Below are 26972 nucleotides of genomic sequence, written 5' to 3' on the forward strand. Positions count from 1 at the left end.
TCCTAACAGATCTCAAGCCGCGGAACCCACCTCCAACAAGACGCTCATTGGTTTGTATTCTGGCCCCGCCCCTTCACCACCCTTCACCCCCCCCAAACACCTCTTTTCTCCTTATCCTTTGGCTCCTGAGTTTGAGCCAAGTTGACTGATCACCGTCACGACTGCTGATGGGGGAGGGGGGGGGGGGGGGGGGGGGGGCGGGGGGAATTGGGGCTGCGGTTTCAAGTCTTCTTCGCTGTGACACTCATATCGCTGCCTGTCGACCCCCCCCCCCCCTCCCCCCCCCACACACACACTCGCACGCACAGACACGGACGGTCACACACACACACACACACACACACACACACACACACACACACACACACACACACACACACACACACACACACACACACACACACACACACACACACACACACACACACACAAACACACATACAGTGATGATCAGGCTCTAGCGTTTTTCTTCAGTTTGATCATGTCCTGATCTCCTCGGAGCAGTAGCACATAGGCCCTCAGTAGGGCAAACAGATAACGGGGGCAAACCGTTACATCCGTTCATCAACTCGACATTATATACGATTTAGTTATGATGCTTTATTTATTATACGAAAGTATGCAAACAGGGATTTGCCAAATTGTATGTAGGCTACTGTTAAAAAGCTCTTGCCGTTAAATGCTGTTTGCCATGAAGCGTAAGATAGTGCCCATTCGTTTAACATCACGATCATCTATTATTAAACATAACCTATTGGTGGACAGGGATATCATGTTATTTCTGTCAGCAGTGATTTATTTATTCAGTAAGTAGTCTCAATGTCTCCTTCTCTCTGATTTAACTTTTCAATACGATACGTCGTATTATTCGTTTGGGCAGATTGTAGTCTAATTATGCAATCACATAATACGGTGTAGTGGTTGCGTTTTCTATTCTTTTTTTACTCCAGAGCTACACCACAGCGTTGTAGCATCGAGCAACCCCTGGGCTGAACCAATAATTGCACTGTTGAATGCAAGATACTTTACGACCAACGTCAAGTCATTCGACCGCGCAGCGTGAAGCGACCCCCTAACGAAGTTATGCACCAAGGTTAGTTTGCTTTGTTTTGCGGGAACGAAACGGGAATAAAAAATAACTGTCATTATGTGCAGCCGAGTATAATGGGGAGATTGTCTGGGTATCATTTAGTAGGGCTAGTGTAGGTTTTTGTGTTGTTCAAACGTGCAGGTAAAACAATTGACGATGTAAAAGAAAAAAAAAATGCCGGGAAGCCTAGTCCAGTTTGACACGAACGGAGTCAACTCAAGAAGCAGACAGACAGGGGAGGCCGGCAACGCCCCTACAATCATTAAGAAGTGCAACAGTGCCTCGTAGTGGTACAATACTATAAAGATCATATATTTAACTATTTTTTAATCGAATAGTTCTAGAAAGATTCCCTCTAAATGGCCCCCTCTGGTGTCGATTTCTTCCAAGTATTGTCTGAGAAATGTATTCAGTCTGACTATATCACGCATATTTGTTAATAAACATACGAAGAATCGAGTAGGAAGTTACCTGAAAAAAAGATCTGTTACCGATCACTAACGTGCGCGAGAGAGGTATAAGCTTAATAGGCTTAGGCTACATCATTTAAAATCCCAATGTGTGCACGACTGAATGCATTTGGTCAATTGTAATCAAATGTTTTATGCAGGCCCATCAGGGACACCTGGAAACCAATGTGTAGATAAATGATTAATGATAATCATCCAGGTTCTTTAGAACCTAAATGATTATTTCATCCCATCTTAACTCTTTGCTGGTCCCCTTCAAGGAGTTGGCTGGACCTTAGGCCCTTTTCGTTAATATTAGCACTTCACTGAGCTACTGAGAAAACGTCAAAAATATGAAAATAAATCTCCATCAAAATGAAAATTAACTGAGATTTTTCTGTACGCATTGACAGTTCAATCAAAGTTATTACTAGTATTTTTATCATTGATTTAATCAATAATTTTTCTAAGCAATGTGAAGTTTAGTCAAAATACCATTCCTAATCTTTTCCTAATCATCTACTACATCATAATCCTGTTCACGTAGTTAAACAAATGTAATTAAATAAAAACCAGCAACATAGCTTAAAAACAACCGTGTTTGTATGTGTGTGCATGATTATATCAATCATTTTTCTAAGCAATGTGAAGTTTGGTTCAAAATACCATTCCTAATTAATCTTTTTCCTAATGACCTTCTTTATCGTAATCCTGTTCATACGTGGTTAAACAAATGTTGTAATTAAGAGTTAGAGTGTGCATCTGAGAGAGAGAGAGAGTATGTGTGTGTGTGTGTGTGTGTGTGTGTGTGTGTGTGTGTGTGTGTGTGTGTGTGTGTGTGTGTGTGTGTGTGTGTGTGTGTGTGTTTTTGTGTGTGAGAATGTGTGTGTGTGTGTGTGTGTGTGTGTGAGTGTGAGTGTGAGTGTGTGTGTGTGTGTGTGTGTGTGTGTGTGTGTGTGTGTGTGTGTGTGTGTGTGTGTGTGTGCGCGCGTGTGTGCGTGTGTGTGAGAGTGAAATTGCCTTAATTATTTCACTATTTCCTTTGCATGATGAAGTCCAGCTCTGCCTCCCTCTCTCAGGTACAAAGACGATGTCATCATTGGCCCAACCCTTCCCCTAATCCTAATTTGTATTGTTTACCCTGACAAAGTAATAAATAACATGAAAGGGGGGATGTGTGATAATAGCAGCTTCTGTTTGTGCCCCCCCCCCCCATACACACACTCACACACACACACACACACACACACACACACACACACACACACACACACACACACACACACACACACACACACACACACACACACACACAGACACACACACACACACACACACACACACACACACACACACACACACACACACACACACACGCACACACCTTATGTAGGCACTTACCCATGTGCTCTGGCTTCTACCTGGGAAGGTACATCCTGCTCCTTTGATACGCCCTCATGGCCAATAGTAAGCTTCCCTTATTAGGCCGCCATTTCCTGATGAATGGCCATTCTGCTTCCCTGAATAGGTGGTGGGGGTAGACCTATTTTTCTTTCAAAGGTCTACTTGTCAAAAAATTCATTTATAATGATTAGGTTTAATAGCAGAATTACTAAGTATAGTACAGTTTAGTGGTTCACTAATAATATAGTGTACATAACTCAAGGGAAACATACATCTACAACATTAGTAACGTGAGAGGTCTATTTTGGTATTGATTTAAATACCTCATCATCATATGAAGCAAACTAATTTATTGTTTATTAAGAAAGGAATGGGTGCATAGGTAGTTATCCTCTCTGTCATAAGACATTTGAACCAAATATTGTGTCAGCATCAGAGATACATAGGAAAACTCACAGTACAATTACATTAAGTAACCAAAGATAGCATAATTTTTACATTTCAATGGCTACTTCAAACAATAAAGAAAGACAAGCATATTCAGGAATGAGGGAAAATTAACTACTATACCTATAAATAAATAACTGGAGGGCGCTTTAATTCTCTTGTTCGTCGGGCTATTGTTGTTACATTGGTGGATTAGGCACATAACCAAACAAATCACCAGAGGGCACTGTTTCATAAATCTCGACATACAATTACGCAGTTTCTTGTTATGTGAAAGGGAGTCTAGGTAAACTTAGCAATATATCTCAGACCGAGGATTTAATAATGTCATATGAGTGAAACCCTATCGAAAAAAAAAAGATAATATATCATCTCCATCATTGCAATAAATAGACAACACTCAAAGTGTAATTTTTGGACCTTCGTTCAGGTGTCATCTTACATTCAAAGTAAAAGCTCTGGAAACGTATGATACCTTTATTTTGAAACGACTGAAACCGGATGCATTATCGTCACTGTTGACATGGCCCAGACGCCATGGACACGTGATGCATCGAGTGCGGCGATTCAATCTGTTCCTCCACTTAAAGCTAACTCCACGAGCGTTACTGGTGGAATAGTGTTCAGCGCGAGCTCGATTCAAAACCAACATAAGAGCGACGCGCGCTGTCACCCATGTAACAGCTCTTTGTTCACGTGAATCCGTCTGAGCTGTAGTAGTAACGCTAATCTTATAAATTGGTAAGTAACGTTCGCTGGCTAACTCAATAACACATGAATACTCAGTCCCCCCGTATGGCAATATGTTGCCTCGTCGTCGGAACAAAGCGGTCTAAAGTGTGCTTAGTGACGTTAATGTGGACGCGCCTGTCAGTTAACGGGCTCATTTACAAGGTCAATGGGCAGAAAGAGTATGCTACGATGAGCTAAGCTACACGGTTACATAACCTGTCTCACATTCACAGAAAGGTGTTTTTGCGCGGTAATTTCCCTTCACGCACCCCACATTCAGAGTATAGTTTCAGCTCTCCTCCGTAACTGTGGGCCTTTTGGAATAGACTGTTCTCTTGCGCTTTGTCTGTCAGGTGGGTAGGGCGTCGTTGAACAGTCAGTCCAACGCAGTGTGTCTAGGCATTTCAGGTCCCCGGCGTATGTGACCAGTCCCGGATATTTGATTTATCGCTCTTTTAAACGTGTGTCCCCTTCTGACAATCCCAGGATGCTGCCATTCACTCGGGGTGGGGTTGACACGGATGACACACTGCTCAAGAACAGAGGCCAGGGGTACTGACTGAGCAGCAGTCATACCGACGTATGCGGTAGAGCCATGACCAAGAGCGAGGCGAAGAAGGGCGGCCTGGCTGGGCTGATGACCGCCAGCGGCAAGAGTCCCGCCACGCTGCTCGACGAGCAGATGAGCCATGGCTCCTTCGACCCGGACCTTTCTGGTCCAGAGCAGCAAGGCACGCCGACCAAAACCAGGGCGGTGAAGCAGACGTCCAGGGACCTCCTGTCTCGGCGAAATACGGAATGCGAAGTTTTCGATGATGGCACGAACACCTTTTTTTGGTAAGATCACTGCAAATCTGTTCCATTTGTTATTGCGTTTAAGTGTTATGTGACCCATGCGTCTGAGTCTAATGTTGATGACAATGTCAAATGTGTTGGCGGCTGTGTGGTGGGGCTTGGTTTTTCAAGGTGAACTGAAAGACAGGCGAGCTATTGTGTGCATGTGTGTCAGCCGCTTGTCTTATGAGTCACACCGCGGATTCTGGTGGATCTTTTGCTGAGTTACTTCTTACCTGATTAAGACACAGCACTCAATTCAATATAGCCCTGAAGTTGTACTTGGGGAGATTAAGATGTCACTGAAACTAGCACAGGCCACAAGTTCACAGTCCACGCAACAGTCACAACAGTCCACAGCTTCATACATGAGCAAGCAGTAACATACAATAAAAAGTTACCAGGTTTTAATTGTGTTGAATTGCATGCTAAATCAGTGAAATGTAAATGGGACAGCCGAAACAGTAGGAAAAAAAAAAGAAGATATTGGGAGTTTTTTGAGAAAACTCCCGTGTGAATGGCACCCACTTGCATACACATTCCTGCATTTTATGTTTGACATATAATGTTTGACTTGTCTTTGGTAGTTCTTATTTGTGCAGCGTTATACATTATACTATTCTAACAATGAGAGTAACGTTTATATGAAGTTGAGCCATTATTTGAATGGTTAATAATAATAAACGGTTAACACGTTCCAAGTGTGAACGTGTAACAGTACCAACATCTAAGTAGTTGGTTAAAAAAAATTCAGTCATTAATACTGTTCCCATTTGTATTTCTCATCTCTTCCGCTCATGTGTATGTGTCTCACGCGCTCTCTCTCTTGGATAGATCTATCTATCGATAAATGGATAGATCTGTTAATCTATATCAAAGCCCAAACCATATGAAACATAGATTTGATTTGAAAAAACCTAATAAAAAGTACAGTCAAACACGGTAAGTCTTGTTACCTCAGTTGTCTTCTCAATGCTTATAGGCCTACTGAATTTAGTCCTGTTTTGAGAATTGGCGTCTTCTTTAAAGATGTCCCTGTACTTAGTGCTGACAGCTAGCCAACCCTGCTTTCTTGTCATAACTAGTATGAAACTTTTCCTCCTTCTGACTTGATCACCGCCGCTCACACTTTCAGTATGAACAGACCATCGTGTTGACATTGATCAGATTCATCGCTGGCTGTATGTGTTGTTGTCCTTGTAAGGTATGCCTCTGTCACACTTCTCGAATCGTATGTGACCAGTGACCACCATAGATGTGTTTTGTAATTTGATGTGAGAACTTGAGAGATGCAGATCGGTGCCGATGAGGCCTCCTCCCACATGTCTGTTACCAGGCGTGGGGAAGGAGACGGGACCTTTTTTGACACCTGAGCTAGTTAAGCCTCCGCATAAACAATATTTGCATGCCGACAGTGGCTCCTTTGCCATGACAGGTAGCACTCTCCTTATTGGGCCCGGCCAAGGCTGCCTTCGTCTTTGATCCCTTGGTCGTATTATTTTGAGAGCTGGGGTCTGTGGCTACCTTCCCTTGAGTATAAGGCATACAATGTATTTCATATGCTGTTATTTTTTTATCTGTTTGTTCAATTATTGCATTTTCTTTTAATAATTATTTTCATTGCTATTTAGTTTTTCTTCCCTCCATAGCAAAGTATTAAAGTTGGGTCCCTACAGGAATGTGCTATGGTGACATATCTTGCCATGGCTAGCACCTCCCACCCAGTTTACGAGCGCCCCTCCTTGCATGCACGTTTAAGCACTCTTCTACATTCCATGTGTTCCTAGTTCTTTTCCTTCACCTTCTACCCTCTTACTTATCTTATGTTTTCCTCTGTTTTTGTGTCAGACATTTTTATAACAACCCCTCCTCCTCCTACTACTACACCTCCTTCTCCCTGGAGCACGGTGTCGTTCATCCACTTTATCCCGATGACACTTTTCAAGGCACAAGCCTCCGACGCCATTGTCAGATATAGGAGGTGAGATGAGTAGAGTAATTAATACAAAATTATATTGAATTGCTGTAATATTAGTTATGTTTTATTTTTTTACCATGAATTTGTATTGTTTATTTGCCAACATAGATGATATGATCGATTTGATATTCCTGGGTTTTTGCTGGGTTATTTTAGTTGCAATGCTATTTTTGGTCTTGTTATGGTGCCTCGAAGGGTAAAGGTTAGGTCAGCGCGGTTTCTTATCACTGTTTAATTGGTGAAACAATAAGGCTACACTTGTGCAAGCCCAGCACATGTCAGGCTGCAGCAAAGTGCACTTTAACAGCCCCAAAGTGCACTCCTGCCTTTGTATTTAACGCACCACGGAAGCCCGCTCAAGGGCTTTGCATGCCTACAGCGCTCAAGCTTGTTCTGTTTTATGCTTTCTGTGCACTTCGTACACTATTTCGATTCTGTCTCCCTCTGACTCCTGTCTGTCTCGCTCTCTCCTGTCTGTGCTGTATGTCTCTGTTTCTGACTCTCGCCCTGTTTCTCTCCCCCTCACCCAACTCCCTTTGTGTTCCTCATTCTTTTTGTACAGACACATTAACATAAGTACACATGCATACACAAACATAGGCACACCTGCATATTCATAGACATAGCACACATACGTATATATATACCTTGAAATAGGTAAACATGCAGGCGTGTAAACGCGCACTAAAGCATGTAACGGCAGCCCAAGTACAATTTTAGTTTGCAGTTACATTTTAAGATTTGTATTTTTGATGTGGGGATCATAGATCTCTGTATTCCTATTCTGGTCTTTCTATTGGTTCAATTGTTTTTCCATCAAAAAAATCGCTCAATATGTCGGCCTCTCTCTCTCTCTCTCTCTGTAGGCGAGCCCACACAGTGACGGTGCTGTTCATCCTCACCTGTGTCCTGGTCTATGTCACCCTCCTGGAGGAGACCCCCCAAGACACCACCTTCAACACCAAAAGGTTGGCCGGACACTCCTTACGCACATTCCTTAGGCCTGCAGTTGTGACAGGGAGTTTAATTAGTCACTGGTTCAGGATAACCAAGGCTTCAGAAATGTATTTTTCCCTTGATGCTTTTACTGTTGGATTATGTAATGTGGAAACTGCAGTACTGCAGACACCCTGTCACGTAGAAGATATCATGTTTAGGGTTTTATATTCGCAATCCGTTAGCTGTTTAGCATTTGAGGGGGGATTCCTTGAATATGGTAGGCCCCATTTCATGCTAGCCATTTAGTAATAACTCAGTGACTAAAGTTAGCCATTGAGCTATAACCTGTTATCTAAAGTTAGCGATTGAGTCATAACCTGGTGTCCATAGTTTTCCACAACTAAACTGTGTTGGCTTTTTGTGCTTGTAGCTTATAATATGCTTTGCAAGAATATGGATGTGTTGGAGTAATAATTATGTATGCATGTCTATCTGAGAGAGGTAGAATAGGAATAGCTGTGTAAGGCATGCTTGTGGTGGTGGGTGGTTGCGCAGTTGACACATGCAGGCCTATGTTCCTATAGGGGATAAGGATTGTCAGACTATTTCTAACAGGATTTGCTGCCTCCCATGCATGCACGCACTCTCCCATGCATACACGCACACACTTAATCACATAATCACTGCGAGTCCCACAGATGCATATAGACACTCTTAATCAAATAATCACTGACACACTATATTAACTTAAAGTCCCTCTCATGCTAGGGTACAGGCATAGGCACACATGCATGATGGTGTATTTGGTGGTACCTTTCTCTAAAGCCCCTGGTATAAACCCTTGGAAACCCTGTTGAGAGACTGATAGTCATGGATCAGTTAGGAAGTTGTGTTTTCCTCTTCCTTTGTCCAATCCCGCTAAGCTGTTGTTAGTCGGCTGGGGATTTTGTGAACATGGTCATTATTTATTCGCGTAAGTGGTTCCATGGAAAGTGAGCAATTGTTTTTGTCAAATGTCCACTAGCCTTGGTTTGTAGATGTCAAAAGGTCATTTATTTTTCCAAATAGTCATTTAGCAGACACTTTAATCCAAAGATCTAAGAGTGAGGCTGGGAACTAAGGACACTTTCAGTTGACGAACACATATGCACACAGTTTTTTGATGGTGATGTTTTTTGTTGTTTTTCTAGAGGAATTGTGGCCAGCATCTTGGTTTTCCTCTGCTTTGGGGTGACCCAAGCCAAAGATGGCCCCTTTACAAGACCACATCCTGGTAAGACAAAAATCATGCAATCAAACAAACAAACCCTTTTTAAGTTTACTTCCAAACCCTAGGTTTGAGGCAAGACCACAGATAATGATACTTGACTTCTTCTACTTCTTAGCAGAGTAGCATAACATAGCGATGACCGCAATCTCCATCTTTGAATCAGCAGTTTGATTTTCATTGAACGTTGCCAGGCTGTGGGGAATGTTTACAAAGATGAACACGGATGAAAATCCACCTCCGCCTCTTTTGTTACTGACAACAACTTAAGAGCCCACTGCTCTTCTTCAGGAGGAGTGCAGGTGTTCACTCCAGGTCTGTAATGGAGTATTGATTGCCAATCATTTCTTCTTCCTGTGGAAATGGGTTGATGCTGAGAGACCACAGAGGATCCAACATCATTCTGATCAATAGACACAATTTGGACTTGCAGGCATATGAGGGAGAGTAAATACTGACGGCTGTATTTCCCTGGCATAGGGGTTACACATTGTCCCTTGGGACAGCATCTGAATTAATTCTAGAAGATCTATTTCCTTCTGAAATGCGTTGAATTTGGTATGATGATGGATATTATACTTATTTAGCAAGGCAACCACGTTGGTTGTGTCTTAAATGTAAATTGTCACTTAAAGTGGGTAATTGGCACTGGGCAAAATGTAGGTGTGAAATGTGGTGATTTCTTAAGGATTTAATTTGACTGCAGAAGTCACAAACCACAGTGTGTTAGCTTGGGGGAGGGGGGGGGGTTGATTCTGTGGGTGATTCATGCTTTTCCTCTGTCTCCGTTGGCATCTCATCCAAAATCTCTTTAGCTTGGACATGCATCATTGCTTAGGTACTCTTCTACTATCATGGCTCTCTGTGCAACATCTCCATGCTTCGACCCTGTTACCTCATTAAGCTGTTTAATCCCTGTCCAAAGTATGTCCTTGTCTTTGTCAGAATAGTGTTGTACACCTAATACCAAACTCAGATTCTCTCTTCCAAAACCCTTACATCTACTTATACACTTAGGATTTTCCATAGTATTGCTAGTTTAAGAGGGAGTGTGACTGACTGACTCCCTCCCCTTGGAGAGCCAAAATGTTTTTGACGTCAAAGCTGTTTCCTCGCTCACCTTAGTTGGGCGATATATTGCTTGTGCCACTGCATCCTTGTATGTTGTCAGCACATGTGCCTGTTTGTATGTAATCATCACATTCGTCTTTGTGTCGTCTTGTGTGTCTTGACGGGCATTCGTTTTAGTGTCTCTATACATCTGTGGAGAGTCTTGTTGCCTGACGTGTTTAGCAAGCTAAGGTTTTTTTGCCCAGCCAACCTTCTGTGCAAGCAATAACTGGGTGTGTCACAGGTAAAACATGAGCTCATAATCAAACAAATGGAAAAATTAATCAGGGAGCGTCTGACCAGTTTGTATTCTTGTCAAACCGGTTAGATAGCCAGGCGATCAAGATTCATTGATGAGGAAAGCTGGTCTCAATGGAAGTCAGTGTCGCCATACCCCTCACCTTTTATATCAGGCTAACCCTTACCATGGTAAACATAGGTTCCTTGGCAACAGTAGGATGTTTTTTAAATAAGATGGATTTTGGTGCCACAGCAGAAACGTCAAGTAAATTGTAGCTCATACGGAAAATGTTTCTATTATGAGTAGCAATGTAAAAAGAACAAACCACAGTTCAGTCTACCTGTAGGCCTTGTTGAGTGTGATGCTTATCCCTTACTTGACCCCCTTGTCTAGCCCCTCATTAAGCACATGTAGCTAAAAAAAAAGTCCCTTTTGGATAATGGACTAAATATTTCCTGCTGCTTTGCTGAGATGGGTGTTCCTTGAGCGCTGCTTTCTAGGTTTGCGGAGAGAGGAGTTCACCTCTGGGGACCAAAAGCTGCTGACCAATTGGTTTCTGGTTGTTATGGGAACCATTAGAATTCTCTAGAGCCAGTTGGGATGGAAATGTTCCTGACTGTATCACTTACTTTTTGTTGGTGTGTGTGTCTGTATTTCGGATTACTAGGATCTCGTTTTCCACCTCTTCAGAGGTTGACTATAGTCCTATGTTCAAAGAGTAATCCTGGCCTCTCTCGTCTGTCTGTCCCTACCTACCTACCTCTGTCTATCTCTCCATTTGTGTCTCTCTCTTTTTGTTTCTCTCTCTTCCTCGGCTTGGTGTCTCTCGCCCTATAAAGCTTACTGGCGCTTCTGGCTCTGTGTCACAGTGGTCTACGAGCTCTTTCTCATCTTCATCCTGTTTCAGGCGAGTAGTACACACACGCACTCACGCACAAGCATACACACGCACAAGTAGCCACATGAGTGTGTGCTATTCCAGCCCTACTTTGCTTCCATTATTCAAATAATCTGTAAAAAGCACAGATGAAGCATAGTCCAACGTCATCCACCCTCAGTGACACATGACCCGTGATTCGCTGCACCCAGTGACGGCTAGCTCAAAGGGAAACTGTCGCGCTGAGCTACTTTCTAATTTAATAAAATACTGCTTCATATGGAAAAACTTGCAGAGCGCACCATCAACTTCAAATCAACAGAGAAAATTGACCTTTTACATCATTTTTTAACTAGTGCCTGTTAGAAACGTGCCTGGTCGGATCAGGCTGATTTCTTGGGCTCCTGTACTGCTTCTCGCTGCTTTCCCGACTGCCGCTCACTCAAACGACTTGAAAGTCGACGCTGCACTTCCCTTCGCCTTCAGCAATACACCCGCCAAGTGTGAAGCCGATCAGATGGACGTTGTCGGGGAAATATAAGGACAGAAAAACTGTTCGAAGGGCACATGCATACAGATACTCCTCCTAGTTAAAGATAGAGGGAGTATGTAAATCCTGGTCCAATGACAATTGTCCTACTTTGCAGTGTTTATTTTTATTCTGCTGCGTTTGTGGAAAAAATACTTGCTGACCATGATTTTAACACGTATATGAGGCAGTCCTCTTGTTGCTGTTGTCCTTATTTTGAAATTAATTTAATGTTATTAAATTATTTAATATGAAGCCAATTCTTTATTAGCGCTTTCTCTCAATGTCAATGTTTGGGATTGCAGAGTGGTGTTTGCTGAGAATCCGTACAGGACTAGAGGGCACTTCTGGAATATCTCTTCGATGTTTAGATTTGTCTACGCTTAAATGAACCCCACTGGCTGGAAAAACAAGCAGTTCTTCCGTTGTCTGGTCGACCCAGACCCATTTCCCACAAAGTTTCAGTTTCTTGGCAAGCCAAGAGCAGCCCTATGGACAAAACCACCGGATGCGCTTTCTAGGGGATTTTTGAAAGGCGCAGACATACTATCTCTAAAGACCGTCACCCCCCCCCCCCCTAACCCGCTCTTTACCACTAGTATTCCCCCTCCACACACACACTTTCATCAAAGAAAAACAAATTTGGGTCAGCCTCTGTAATTTTCCATGCAGTTCTATTTCTGTCCCCACTGCCCCCCCCCTCCCTATTTAGATGTTCCGAAAGGCTCATATTTGCATACATTTCCAACAAAACTCAGAATGACCTCCAAAGCATCGGGTTCATTTCACACATAACTGGAGTCGCTGGTGTAATTGATATATATTAATCTGTATTCGTACATGTATTTCTTTGTGCTGATGTGTTTCTCGTTCACCTGTTACCTCAGACGGTGCATGATGGACGGCAGTTCATGAAGTTTATCGACCCCAAGCTGGGGGTGCCCCTCCCGGAGCGAGACTATGGGGGCAACTGCCTGGTCTACGACCCGGGCAACAAAACGGACCCGTTCCACAACCTCTGGGTAAGCCACAGCACCTCCAGCTGGTGGGGGGTAAACCACGCCCCCCGTCCTCTGCTGGATGAGACACCCCCCCGTTCTCTGGTTGAGACCCCCCCCCCCCCCCCCCCCCCCCAGCAAGTCTGACACATGGCAGACTTTGGATTTTCACCATGACGACGCTGACCCAAATCTGCTAGATAATGATGTCAGCCGTGTGTTTCCCTAGCCTGTGAAATAAGGAAAGCAGGGCAGTGTTGTTTAGGGGGGTGTTTGGCCTGTTTTTCAGTCCGCCGTACTAAATATAGTCTGAATAAGAACTGCAACACATTTATTATGTAACGTGGAACCAGAAACTGAAACGGACAGCTTTATCAGCCAAGCAAGCTTTGAATAGACTAAGATTTTAAGTTTTTAGTTTACATGAAATCAATATGAAAATAATTGATTGGTTGTTGCAACAATGTTTTGGCAACAGAATATTATTTGTCTCCTCAGGACAAGATGGACGGCTTTGTTCCCGCTCACTTCCTGGGCTGGTACATCAAGGTATGTTTCATCCTCTCATTGACACTCATTCATTCAGACGGCACGGGGTGGAACAAAGTGCTGGCGTAGCTCAGCTCCCCGGCCTCCATAACATAGCAGAACATTCCCCACTGTTAAACACGCATACAACCAGGATTAAATGCCCTGCCAAGTTCTCCAGTTACGCTATTGTTTCCCAGTAGTATATTCTACCCTTAGAATAGCAGTAGCCCCGTTTTAAAAATGGTCTAATTGTGCCAGATAAATTATACCACCTTAAGATCTTGAGGTGTTAATCAATCCAATAACTGATTGTTATTGGATGAGTGAATATGAGTGCTGTGATAGGGTGTGTTTGTGATTTTTTTCAAAACGAGGATCTGTTACATGTTCTCATATATCACTATTGTATTATCTTCTCTTCCAGCTTGATCTCATTCCTTAATATCTGCTCTCTCTCTACACAGACGTTGATGATCCGTGATTGGTGGATGTGTATGATCATCAGTGTGATGTTTGAGTTCCTGGAGTACAGCCTTGAGCACCAGCTGCCTAACTTCTCAGAGTGCTGGTGGGACCATGTAGGTCAACCGACTCTTCCTGTTATTAATTTCCTTGTTCTCTTATTTATTTGGTGTGTTGTTTTAGATTACTGAATCCCCCCCACTGGGGATGAATATATCACCCATCTTTAAATATGAATCATGACTTTGTAAATATATTTCCCAATATGTAGTTTAGTCATTTCGCCAGATACTTAAAGTATCTGGCGAAATACTTTAAGTATAGTTAAAGTATCCTAAAGTCACTTACATGTGAGGTTGTGAATAATCAATGCATGCAATTAAAATTGGAAGAACTCTCAAAGCCTCATCATCTAATACCATCAACATAAGCATTGGCCAAAAAGGGGAATTAGTAGTTTGGGTAATTCTAATTTAAATATTCATATTTCCAAAAACAGGCACAAAGTAAAAACAGAATAATCAGTTTCATCCCTGATAGTTAGAGCAGATCCCGTTCGGAGAAGACATGTCCTACAAACCCCATCAGACTACAATGTCAGATACTTTGCCCTGATCCAAAGCCTGGAGAAACAGAACTTTTTCATTCCACTCCTGTCTGATAAAGTCAATCCTTGGTAGGCTGTGCTGACATTTGTATGCCGACACTGTATGGAATGAAGCACGGCCTGTAGCGGCCGACTTTGATAACAACGTGCAGGTCACTGAACGTACTGTCAGTCGAGCTCGGGGTTGTAACCACTTCAGAAGGTTCCCTGGATGTATTAATAACCAGCAAGAAGCAGAAGGCCTGTAGAAGGCTAAACTAAGCATATTTTCTGCTCACTATCGTGAAACTGACTCCGTCTTGCGTTCCTTTTATAGATTGTTGAAGCATAAGATGTACTTTATTAATCCCGGACATGAAATATGGATGTCACTGCAGTAATAGGAATTAAATGGAGTTCCTTACGTAAACATAAAATTATAATAATAATGACAGAGCAGCATCTTGAATAACAATTGAAAAGATATAATCATTTAAAACACAATATGCAAAAACCCAAGCTCAAACCCAAAAATATTAACACACGCATCAAGAGAAACAAAAAAAAGAAACACGAGTTTCAGCTTGTTGGGGAAATGACTTCATCAGCACTTGAGTAAGCAGACACTGCATGTAGTGACGGCATAGGGCTGATTGTGCTCCCCTCTCCCTCCAGTGGATCATGGATGTGTTGTTGTGCAACAGTCTGGGCATCTACTGTGGGATGAAGACCCTCGGCTGGCTGTCCATGAAGCCCTACCAGTGGCAGGGGCTCTGGAGCATTCCCACCTACAAGTAAGCAGCATGACTCGATGTGATGTTACTTGTTCTCACTTTCGTTGTTTCTAGTTCCTCCTTCAGCTGATGTTCCCCTTTATCTCTCCTGTTTCTCATGGATGATTATATTTAATCTATTTAATTCATTGTTAAAAAAAAAAACTGTTATTTTTGTGATTATATCTCCATCTATAGATCTATATCGAGATATAGATATTATAGGCTATTTAGATATATCTATTTATTTTACTAATTTAATTGTTTTGCCATAGAAAACGGTTGTCATTGTGGGGCGGTGTGTAGATATAACCCGGTTCTCTGTCTAAAGGGGGAAGATCAAGCGCATAGCCTTCCAGTTCACACCTTACAGCTGGGTGAACTTTGAGTGGAAGCCCGCCTCCAACCTGCGACGCTGGCTGGCCGTGCTGGGCATCATATTCATGGTACGACCGGCCTCTTTCTGTCAGATCAAACATGGATGCAAGCAAGCGTTTATCCACTGATCCTGAGTTCACTGTCGCTTTGGTTGAAAGAGTCTGATACATTTAAAATGGTAAAATGGTTTAAAGCTATCTGAGTAAATGATGCCAGTTTGATGATTTGGCCATTAAGTTGGTGCCTCAATTCAGTTAACGTAGATTTTCTGTTATCTGTTTTGACATGAGGACATGACTTCCCTGATTTAAATTCAATTAGTCACTTTTTTCATAGTCTAATATGTATGTGTCCTTGAAGAGCTTAACGTCATACCATGGACGTGCTCACAGATAAAGACTACCGGTATGTACATGACATGATGTGTCTTCGGTGATTATAAGAGATCCAACCCAGCAGACCAAAACACGAGACGAGTCTTCCGCCGTTCATTCTATTGAGGAATAATATGATTCATGGCTAGAATGATATGCTGTTCACGCTACTGTCCTCTCGATCAGCAGAGCAGCTTAGCACGGCAGCTCGTAAACATGAGCTGCGTCAAGTCAAATCAGGAGCACGGAGGAGTCATTAGCAGCCTAAGGGTTAGGAAACAGCTTTGACCCTAAACAAACAAAATGATATAAGAACGTGCGTGTTCTTGTCTGGGTCCTCAGTTCCTGCTGGCCGAGCTCAACACCTTCTACCTGAAGTTTGTTCTGTGGATGCCCCCGGAACACTACCTGGTGCTGCTGAGACTCGTCTTCTTCGTCAACGTGGGGGGCGTGGCCATGCGGGAGATCTATGACTTCATGGACGACCCGTAAGTCCCCCGGCGACCGTATCTGTGGGGGGGGGATTGTATTGAGAAGGATTCACTGGTTGTCATTGGATCAACATGTCTGCTTCTTTATTTTCTGCAAAAATGTAAAATAACTAAAAGATCTGTTAGCTCTAACCCATCTAATACTAATGGAGGGGGGTTCTAAAAATGGATATAACCTTTTCTTCCCTTTGTTAATGGCTCTTTGTTAAAGAAAATCCATACCCTTGACTGTGGTGAAAATAAAATGTATTTTTTCAAGCCTTTCAATTGGCTGCCACTGGTGCCACTCCACTTCATCATCACAAGGACGTTCTCCGTAAGCGGATGTGAGAAATTGGGATGTCAATGAACTCCTCCTGGTTGGGGTGAAGAGTTCCCTTCTGTCCGCCAATCAGTGTGTCCCACGCTTAGTGCTTTTGGACTGAAGTCCGGATCATGTGGGCTCAATTTGTGCGATGCGCTGTGTCTTTTTAGTTCAACAGATCAGGAATTGCTCCTCCAATGTAGGGTCATGAGGCATGAGGCTATCCATGATTGAATGGTCTCCGTGGCAACTGTGGGGCTAACCAGGGTTACTATGTATTTGTTTGTATTTGTATCTGTGCAACCTACTTACCAAACTATTGCACATTGTTGTTTACTGCAGTGCTGGCATGATTCATCGTTTGGTCAACCGACCGTGCTTCTAATAATCAGTTGTTTATCTGAAGTTCTAAGAACAACAAACATTTGCTTGTTGCAAATGCTAATGTTTGGTTTGGCTTTCCTCTGTCAGATCACTCCGAAATGACTTCACATTTTTGAGGGATCTCTTTTGAGGGATTATTAAGATGAAAGATTGATTGATTGAATACTTTATTGAACAACAATTAACAGAAGTGTTCAAAAGGGTCAAAAACACCATAAAGCCCAAAGGCTTGCCTCCGTTTCCATTGGTCCTTTAGATGGAAAGAGAGAAACAACACATGGACTAAAACCCGGAGAACAAACACACGGGACATGGACTACAACAATTTGAGAGAAAAAAAAGAAGAGGTTCTGGGTCTGATTCCCCAGAGGGCCTACAGTAAACATGAAGTAGGCCTTCTTCAGCTGGTATCTCTTGTTATTCCAACCTAACCCTGTGTGACCTTTCGACCCCCAACAGGAAGTTCCACAAGAAGCTAGGCCAGCAGGCGTGGCTGGTGGCCGCCATCACGGTGACAGAGTTCCTCATCGTGGTCAAGTACGACCCCAACACCATCATGCTGCCCATCCCGTTCTTCGTCACGCAGTGCTGGTTCCTAGGCATCTTCCTCATCCTCTCCTGGACCCTGTGGCGCTTCTTCATCCGGTGAGTGTAATGTATTGAAACACAAAACGCATGGAGCAGGATACGTATTGAATACAATATGTGGACGCACAAAACGTATGCAACAGGAAACGTATTGAACACAATGTAGGAAAATACAAAATGTATGGAATAGGAAATGTGTCAAACAGAAAGTGCATTGACCCCAAAATAAATTGAATACAAAACACAAAATTAGTTGAACACAACATTAATTTAACTGGAGATTTAGTATAAAGTATAAACAAAAAAATGATTTAACATTCGACTTCAGAGACGGGGACATTAAATGTGAGATGAATCATTGGATTAGCCCTCTAGTTGGTACAGTGCCCACTGGAGTTTGAAATGTGTTGTAGCTACCTCTGAATGAAATGTAAGATCATATGTCTATGGTGTAACTGTAGAAATATGACCACACCACAGAAATGGCAATGAAATGTTTTCAGTAAGAAGAATATAGCTGTTTTTATAATTGTGTTACCACCAAAAAAGCTATTTTCATTATGTTTATAAATTGGTGTCCCTGCTGATATCTGAATATTTTCAAATGCAATTCACAATATCTCTATTGTAGCGTCACATGTTGATCTACAATAGGCCTTTACCAGGGGAGATACTTTCCTGTGTGGTTTTGGTGTCGGTCACAATGGTCTCAGTGATTTTATGTTGCATAAAGGTTGATCACGTGCACCAAAACTAACTGAAGAACACCATCGGTGCGTTGACATTGTCACGGTGAACTTCTTGGCAAATACATCGGTTCAGGAGCTCAAATTCCTCGCATTTCTGACCACATCCAGGTTTATTTTCCCTATTTCTAAAAATGTTGCAATAGTTTGGTTTTATTTTTCACATTCCGGTGTGGCCTCTGTGTAATACTGCCCCCTCCTGGCCAAAAGCAGGTATTCCTCTATCGTCTGCAACATTTCAAGTTTATTTATATTTTGTATGTGTTCTTCCCCTGACTCCCTGCCCCGCCCCCCCGCCCCGCCCCGCCCTGACTCCCTGGCTCCTCCCCCTACTTGTTTTCTAGCTGTAGTGCCCATGAGCAGGAAGGTAGGTTCCTGGTCTGTCCTCTCCCACCAGCTGCAGCTGCCCTCCTTTTAGTTCTTGTGTGATGTCTATAATTCGTTTTTTTTTCCCCACTCCCATTTGTGGTTGGGGGGGGGGGGGGGGAAGTGGTTTCTATCTGCATTACTCCCAAACATCACTGGCCAGTAGCGATGCGGGGTCAATCAGCTCAAATTAAACTGCAGTATGCAGTTTGTATATGAAAACGTGCCTTTCAGCCGTTTTCAGTGTGCTTCTGTCAACTCTGATTTCCGCTTTTGTGCACTCTCCTGGGTATACAAACGTGTGTGTGTGTGTGTGTGTGTGTGTGTGTGTGTGTGTGTGTGTGTGTGTGTGTGTGTGTGTGTGTGTGTGTGTGTGTGTGTGTGTGTGTGTGTGTGTGTGTGTGTGTGTGTGTGTGTGTGTGTGTGTGTGTGTGTGTGTGTGTGCGTGCGCCCTGCTCGTGTTCATGATACCCTCCCTCCCTCCGTCCGCTCCACAGTGACATCACGCTGCGCTACAAGGAGACACGGCGGCGCCAGCAGGAGCGTCCGGTGGGCAACGGCAGCGCCGCCGCCGGCCCCTCCGGCCGCAGCCGGCTGAACGGCAGCTGGGACTCGGTGCGCCAACGGAGGTCCTAGCGCCCCTCGGCCCCCCCCCCCCAAGCTCAGTCACACGCACCGGAGGCAAGGCTCTGCACAGGAAGGATCATCGCGCTGGGTCAATAAAGTGTGGTGGTGGTGGTAGAAGCAATACTAGTAGTGGTGGTGTTGGTGGATCGGGCCTCGGGTGAGTGTGTGTGGAGGGGGGGGAGGGAGAGAGAGAGAGAGAGAGAGAGACACTATGGTGTGAGTGACACTATTGGGCTGGGTGGATGTGGGAGGGTGGACTAGGCTGCGGAAGGAAGGCACACGAATGCGCTTGTGGTTGTTGTGCCTGAACCTGAATTTCCGAGGAGTCATTCCAAGGCTGGCTCGGCCGCTGTTGGCACCGAAATGTCGTTGGAGAGCAGGGGGGGGGTGGGTATGGTTTTCGTCATGCGACAGGGATTTACCTCATTGTATTTTCTTTTGTAAGTAGGGAACCATGCGGGCTTGTACACGGGAGGAAATTATTTTATATTTTGTAATTATCATGTTGATTTGGATTTTTGGTGATTGAAAGTCGGGGGCTGGTGGGGTTATGGTGGTTGTTGTTCTTATAAGGATTGTTGTTGTTGGTGAACATGAGCAGAGGGGACAATTGGTTACAGGAAATAGACAGGACGTACAGTATCCAAGCTCTCTCTCTCTGTCTCTGTCTCTCTGTCTCTTTTGCTTTACCAATATGGAGGACCCTTTAGTTCTGTTGTGTATTTTTTTCGGACAGACCACAGAGAGAAGTTAGACCCCAGTCTTGCCATCAAGGATATCTGATTTTTCTGAATCATTGCTCCTATGCAATCTCCAATATTTGCCTGGTCGTTGATTTCCTGGGAGGCACAATGTGGATCGGGAGTGTACAAATGAACTAATTGTTATTTTCCATCATGTTTTGTGTAATTGCAATGACCAAGTGGCTGCCCAGCAACTGACGAATTGCTTGGCTGTAATAACAATTTAGAATTGTTTGTATTTTCTGTTGTGTTTTTGTGGTCCTCAATTCGGTGTTTATTTGTCATTTGAACATTTTCTTTTCATTTTAAATACCTTGTCAGCAGTGTTTCTCGGTCCTACATTCGCAGTTATGGTTTACACAGAGTTGATGTTCTCTGCTGTGGACTCACACTAAGCGGGGCTTTCTGCCCTTCCCATGGTCCCGATCACTTTCAGACTCCCGGGTGGAACATGGTTAAAAAAACCAACGTAAACTTCTCTGGCTTTTGTTCTTGAAAAGAGGACGGCAATAGTTTGTACAATAAATTAAACCCGTGTCTTATTTAATGGTATGTACGTAAACGTGCTTTCGGAGTGATGGCTTTGGCCGTCATATGTGTAAGCGTTTTTTTTTTTAGTTTTGCTGCCTACCTTTTTTTGGACAGGTCGATAGTGGGCGCTATATAGTTTGGCCTCAAGTCTTGTCTTAGTAAAGTTAGTCGTGAGAAATCTGCATCGCTTTAAGGAACACATCCAGGACAATCACATGCTCATCGCTAAGCTAAATTAGGGCTCTCCAGTTAGGATGTGTCGTTATGATGACCATACGCACTTCACTTTGTGGTTCACTAGAGGTCTGCCACGTGCTTGCTTCTGTGCCCTTCTATATGGAGTAGTTGAGCAAATCCTGGTTTTGAACTCTGACTTTGTAATCAGGCATAGTGCGTTTGATCCATTCGGTATTAGAGAGTATGGGTTGTTGGAAAGGGAGAAGGAGTCGCCATTATACTTACACTTTTTAGCTTTGCCATGCACCACCTGCGGTCAACCAAAGCTTGGAGCTCATTCTTAAGCCATACGTGATACAGGAGCCATCTTTTAACAATGAGCTGTTTTTCATTTGGATTCTTCGGTTGTGTTAAAACAAACTCATTATTAGGGTGAACGGACAGGGACTATTGGCATAATCCTTGTCAAAGCAAAATGTAAGACTATAAGAAGGGATGCCCTGGCATTAAATAGCTTTAAAAACGCGAGTGGAACTAGGCATAGCTTGAATGTGTACAGTTGCATTAAATGGGCAGTCTGGTTTATAAATCGGAAAATTAGCAAATAGGCAAATATGAATAAAGATGCAGCAACATATAACGTATAGCATTTGATTGGAACTTTGATTCAATGTCTACTATGCGTGGTTCTAATTGCAAGTTTGTCAGAATAAAAACAAAAAACATTGTTTTCCAAAGATTTAAAAAGGCAGGCCGTTCTACAGGTCGGTTCGCCATTGAGTAATCCGTTTTGAGCTAGTACATACCTTGTATCCTGTGTGTGTTTGTGTGTGTGTAACATGAACGCAACTGCAGATCCAGTCATTGGATCGATGCCATTTATTATTTTCTAAAGGACGTAATCCGAAACTATTGTGTTTAAAGTAGTCTTTCTAGTCTTTCTCTGCTTATAGAGTTTGTAGTCAATACGTTTTAGGACGAGGTAAAGGAGTCCATTTTCTTTTTAGTCTGACATGATATATTCTGAGAGGAAGGATATTTTTTTAAGCATTTTTTTAAGTTTACACTGGCCAAAGAAAAAGCTGCACTGTATATATTGCATAGCCATTTATTCATTACATATTTGGCCCCCTTTTTCTTTTAACAATGTGTAACTAAATAACTACAGTTTCTAAATATCTGAAGTGTCAGTCTGTGGTCGTTCTACTGTGCTGTGTAATTCTGTCCAATTGAGAATTTACAATGTTCTAATGAGTAGACTTGGGACTGGGGATTAAATATTGAGGAATATTCCAAATTGCACTCAATATTGACTCTGATTGTCTCTGCATTGTTAGTGACTTTAAAACAGCAATTGTCTGCACATCGTGTAATGCAACTAACTATATAGAAATGGCAATCGTGTACACAAAACAAATCCCTGGTCCCATCTCCTTGGCGATCAGACAAGCTTAAGCTTTTTTTTTCTTTTCTTTTTTGCACTTGGTTAGTTACGAGTGACTGTCCTAGATGGAAATACAAATATGAAATGCTGCTGTACCTTATTTTATAATGTTTTCAATAAAATAAACAATAACTAGGATAAATAGCCTGTGGTGCCTGGACTGAAAAAGTATTTACTGCTTTTATGCCACATGATGGCAGTGTATCCCACTTTATTAGGGGCCGATTGGATAAATAACTGCAAAGTTTTTCAAATCAGTTTTTTTTTGCATAGCGGTCTCAATTTAGTAAATGTTATTTTGAATACGCATGCAAGCCAATTACAAATAACACCCTTTTTTTTAAAAAAACGACACTAATATAAAATCAAATCAATCAATCCATTATTATTATTATTATATAAGTCTTAAAACTGTGTCTAGCGCCAATCTCATTTCGCGAATCCCCTTTGTAAATTAACGACTTAACCAAAACGTTCTGTACTCTAAAAGTAATAAAGCATACTCATCCATTCTGTTTGGGTTTTCTTTACATACACTCTAATCTCCCTGACTCTGAAGATCCATGCCTTTAACCGAGTGCAGGGGGCTAGGACCTGACCAGCTTGAAGCCCTGGCCCGTGTCTAGGATAGCGGGCGGGAACCATTTCAGCTTGAGCCTCCGCAGGTACCGTTGGAAGACGCCGCAGCAGCCCAGGTCTGCGTCAGCTGACTTTTGGGTTCTTGGCCAGGTGCATCTGGGGAAGTAGGTCTGCCAGTGTCTGTGGACGTCACCCTCAGTAGGCAGTTGCAGCGAGTAGGCGCCCCAGTGGTGGGACAGGCCGTAGACAGCCGACACGCGGCGGCCCGGCTCCGACCAGCGAATGTCGGCGCCGGGGTTGCAGTTGAACTCCACCCAGCGGTGGGTGAAGTCCCCGAGCTGGCCGGCGTCCTGCACCTCTGGGTCGGAGGCGGGCGAGAGCGTGGCGCCCTGCACCGCCACATAGAGGCCGGAGTCCTCGACGCGGCCCACCTCCTGGGTCCAGGGAAGGGCGTTTTCCACGTCAAGAACCAGGATGAGACGGGAGCAGGCCCCGGCGTTCTTCTCCCGCCACCACTTGACGATCTGGTCCAGCTGCAGGGTGTCACCGCCTGGTGGATCATGTGACACAGGAGGAGACGACGACACGTTACGGTCTAATGAACCTCGACCTAAATAAAACTACACAAGTTAAGGAACAAAACATGTATGGTCATTTCAAACGCCATTGATAATGAATAATGGATATCGTTGATACTAATGTAAAATAGTTGTGAATAGCCGAGCTCTGGCACGTAGGCCCATAGCCTACACAAATGCTCATACAACTGGTAAAATCAGCTGAATAAGTCGATGGCCCGATTTTTTTTTTTCACATTTATATTGATAATCAAAGCCATTTATCAAACATTTGGTGCTTAATGTTGCAGTTGAACGATCATATTTGGTTCATATCATAAAGGGAAAAGTTTACTTTTTCTTGGTCGGTAGTAAGATAAAGCCATCACATTGAACCACTTTGGACTCGTAAGTTTGATGGCATTTGCTATTGTGACAGTTTATAGTCTAAAATTATTCAATGCAAAAATACCCTTTTGAGTAATCAACTATGAAAATAAACTTTAGTTACAGCGCTGCAATTTCACCAAACCACAATGATTTGGAAAAATCTTTCGGCAATTAACTTTGGAATTTAAGGAACGCAAATATGCAAACAATACACTTTATAGAGTCACCAGCACCACAGGGCGCCTCCAATGCGTGTGGGCTTCAGTCCTGCTCACCTGCCAGAGCCCACTCCCCGGTGCGGTGCGTGTGTCCGCTGTAGTACACCACGTAGGTGTCGTGGCGCGGGCCGTCGGCCGTCCGCTGCTCCAGGAACCTGTGCAGCTTGGCCTGCATGGCCTCCAGGCTCTGCCCGCTGGTGGAGTAGTCGCAGCCGAAGTTCTCGATCATGTGGTGGGCGAAGAAGAGCTGCACCTTGTTGAACATGTCCGTGGAGCGCTGGTTGAGCTGCTGCACCTGGTCCGGGGGCAGCAGCATGGGCTGGCCGTCGAGGCTGGATGGGAGGGGGAGGGCGGGGGGGGGGGGGGGGGGGGAGACGGTGAGCTGAGGGAGGAGGCTGAGGCTGAGTTGAACTCCTCAGTTCAGTTCATTGTTTCAGGATAGCATTGAAATGTTGAAGGCATAACATTTTAGTTGTCCACCCATGTATACATCATTAAAATCTCCATGAATCAATCACCCATTAATTTACACATAATAACTCCCCATTAATACAGCATAGACTCCCCTCAAATACCCCACAGTCTCCCCATAAACACCCCATAAAGTGCTTAGTGCAATAAATAGATACATCTGATGGGGGTAGGGTTATTGGAGTGTTTTGCAGCAATGCTCATGGCTGCTCACTTGGTTTTGGGCAGCCATGAGCTCTTGCGTTCTCGCATGATGCACCCCAAAATGTATATTCATAGTGTGAATCTCCAGAACACAAAATAATCATATTGAGTTAAGATATTTAAGTAAATCAATATAGCACCAGTATGTTGGAAATAGCTAAAGAAGAATGAGATGATGTAAAATCTTCTATGAACCAATCCTTCAACTGCTTTTTCCTATACTGTTCATAAATGAAGTCATTGGCTGGCTTTCTAAAAGGTGTAGGACAGCTTATGTGTGGGCACCGACTACCTGGAGTAATAAGTGGGGATGACCACAGCGTAGCCCACGCAGGTTCCCTTCAGACTGTTGCCCAAGTCGTAGAATAGCTCGTGGAAGAGGGACTCCAAGAGCAGCACCAGCAGGGACACACTGATGGAGAGGCTGCAGACCGACTGGGGAGAAAGACGGGGAGGCACTTTCAAGTCAGGGCAAGAATCAGGCTGAAACCAAATGTTCAAAAAGGGCCCCTATTTTACCGCCAAATGTGAAATATCAGATGTACTGACTAAGGACCTTGTGGACTGTATCAAGTGGTTGATTGGAGCCACCCATCCCACATCCGGCTGGACACTCCAATTTCTGATGTCCCCAACATTTTAAAATGCAGACGCTTTAAATGACTCAGTGACTAACCTCACAACTGGTTGTAAAATGGGGGCAAAATGCATTAGATTATATGCAATAATTCAGCCTACCATCCATGCCAGAACTGCCATCATGAAGGTGGACAGCAGCGTCAATTGAACGAGGAGTTGTGAGATGAGGCAGAAGTGTCGCACGCCCTTGGATGCCATGACCTTGTCTAGACTGTTGAACCCTGACCCCTGGGCCAAGCACACTCTCTGGCAGGCGCTGATTTTGGTGTGGAAGCCCCATAAGGTGATTAAGAACACCAGGTGGATGATGCCCCAGAAGAGCATGCAGACCACGAAGGCTGGAATCATCAGGTACAACGGCCCCCCGTCCGACAGCCTAGACGCGGCCAGAACGAGGAACGTCACCTCAACCACCAGCAGTAGGGGAAGGAGGGACAGCCGTCGCCAGCCTCCAGCCGCCAGGAACGGCTGCCAGCGCTCGGTCACAGACGAGCCGCTGAAGCAGTAGTCGAGTAGAGGGTCGCACATGAGTTGGCTCAAGAAACACGCCAAGGCAAACTTGTTGGTGGACACGTCCAGGCCCTTGATGACCAGGAATACGCCGACGATAACGAAGCCGACTAGGTTGGGAATTGTGAGGACAGCTTTCACCCGAAGAACGACCATCAGTACCGCCAGCGCACCGACAAACACCGCCACACTCGGAGAGCTGCTGACCACGAATGACACTATGCCAAAGCCGACCAGTTCCATCCGCTCCGCCGTGGTGAGGAAAGTCGGACGGTACTTCGCGCATCCGCATATCCGCTCCAGCAGAGCCCAGAGAGTTCTGAGAACAATACTAGTCAAGAGCAAGTAGTTGGTGGTCTGCTCCTTCACGCCGTGGTCGAGGGCAGGACTACCCACGAAGCACAGGAGACCCAACAGAGACCCCTGCCACGGGTGGATCAGACTTTGGCTGACTTTCTCCATGTGGAAGTAACAGTGTAATGTAATCGCTAATCCAAGGACAACGAGGGCCAAAACGAAGATGATGAGCATGTTTGCCTCTTGGCTGATTTCCCATCGTGAATATATCCCGAGGCAGATCGCCACCAGCAGACTGACGCGGGACAGATAGTCCAGGGCCCGCATGGAGGAGCAGATGGTCGCCTCTCCACGGACCTCCTGCAGCCGGGCCATGGCTGCGCGCATGGCAGTGGCTGGCGCCGTAGGCCCGTAGCGTATAAAGCGGCAGATGCCCTCTCAGTGCACACGACCTAGAGAAAACGCCGGCTCACCGTGGCATTTCAAAGTAATTCTCTCGATTCTCACTAGGTTATTTGAGCAACCATGCCAGCCTTATGGAGTCAGGTCTGACGGTCATTGTTCAGCATGAGTAACATAACTCGAATGTTGGGTTTTTGTCGGAGGACGGAGCTATCTGATTCTGATGTGACGCGCCGTGTCATTCGTGCATGTCGGGAAGTTCCCAAACCCGTTCCATCATCTTTGGCAACGTGTAATTTGTGAAG

The 26972-nt window shown here is 44.1% G+C and overlaps 2 protein-coding genes across 3 annotated transcripts; one reads left to right on the forward strand and one right to left on the reverse strand.

Annotated features, from left to right (window-relative positions):
* The first annotated feature begins 3901 nt into the window (after nucleotides 1–3901).
* On the forward strand, nucleotides 3902–22542 carry ptdss2 (phosphatidylserine synthase 2). Of its 2 annotated transcripts, none has more exons than XM_060060329.1 (13): nucleotides 3902–4131; nucleotides 4609–4959; nucleotides 7801–7902; nucleotides 9064–9146; nucleotides 11331–11398; nucleotides 12785–12919; nucleotides 13394–13444; nucleotides 13891–14004; nucleotides 15150–15268; nucleotides 15579–15693; nucleotides 16342–16487; nucleotides 17638–17823; nucleotides 19376–22542. In XM_060060329.1, the coding sequence occupies exons 2-13, from the start codon at nucleotides 4718–4720 to the stop codon at nucleotides 19512–19514; spliced, it is 1500 nt and encodes a 499-aa protein (XP_059916312.1). In that variant the 5' UTR covers nucleotides 3902–4131; nucleotides 4609–4717; the 3' UTR covers nucleotides 19515–22542. The 2 variants fall into 2 exon arrangements, with proteins under 2 accessions (XP_059916312.1, XP_059916313.1); XM_060060330.1 differs by lacking the exon at nucleotides 3902–4131 and adding an exon at nucleotides 6805–6937 and having other exon boundaries at nucleotides 4795–4959.
* Nucleotides 22350–26771, reverse strand: LOC132464129 (transmembrane protein 168-like). The gene is made up of 4 exons (XM_060060328.1): nucleotides 25558–26771; nucleotides 25112–25254; nucleotides 24202–24476; nucleotides 22350–23529 (listed from the first exon to the last, which is right to left on the reverse strand). The coding sequence occupies exons 1-4, from the start codon at nucleotides 26650–26652 to the stop codon at nucleotides 22988–22990; spliced, it is 2055 nt and encodes a 684-aa protein (XP_059916311.1). The 5' UTR covers nucleotides 26653–26771; the 3' UTR covers nucleotides 22350–22987.
* Nucleotides 26772–26972: the final 201 nt, after the last annotated feature.

Source organism: Gadus macrocephalus, chromosome 9, assembly GCF_031168955.1.
Source record: "Gadus macrocephalus chromosome 9, ASM3116895v1".
Taxonomy (NCBI): domain Eukaryota; kingdom Metazoa; phylum Chordata; class Actinopteri; order Gadiformes; family Gadidae; genus Gadus; species Gadus macrocephalus.

Excerpts from the sequence above, each read along its gene's own strand:
- ptdss2 (XM_060060329.1), top strand. The coding sequence starts at position 4,718 with ATGACCAAGAGCGAGGCGAAGAAGGGCGGCCTGGCTGGGCTGATGACC. Across the intron at positions 11,399-12,784 it reads TCATCTTCATCCTGTTTCAG|ACGGTGCATGATGGACGGCA; the intron begins GCGAGTAGTACA and ends CTGTTACCTCAG. Across the intron at positions 12,920-13,393 it reads ACCCGTTCCACAACCTCTGG|GACAAGATGGACGGCTTTGT; the intron begins GTAAGCCACAGC and ends TTGTCTCCTCAG.
- LOC132464129 (XM_060060328.1), bottom strand. The coding sequence starts at position 26,652 with ATGCGCGCAGCCATGGCCCGGCTGCAGGAGGTCCGTGGAGAGGCGACC. Across the intron at positions 25,255-25,557 it reads TGGCAGTTCTGGCATGGATG|TCGGTCTGCAGCCTCTCCAT; the intron begins GTAGGCTGAATT and ends CTTTCTCCCCAG. Across the intron at positions 24,477-25,111 it reads ATCCCCACTTATTACTCCAG|CCTCGACGGCCAGCCCATGC; the intron begins GTAGTCGGTGCC and ends CCTCCCATCCAG.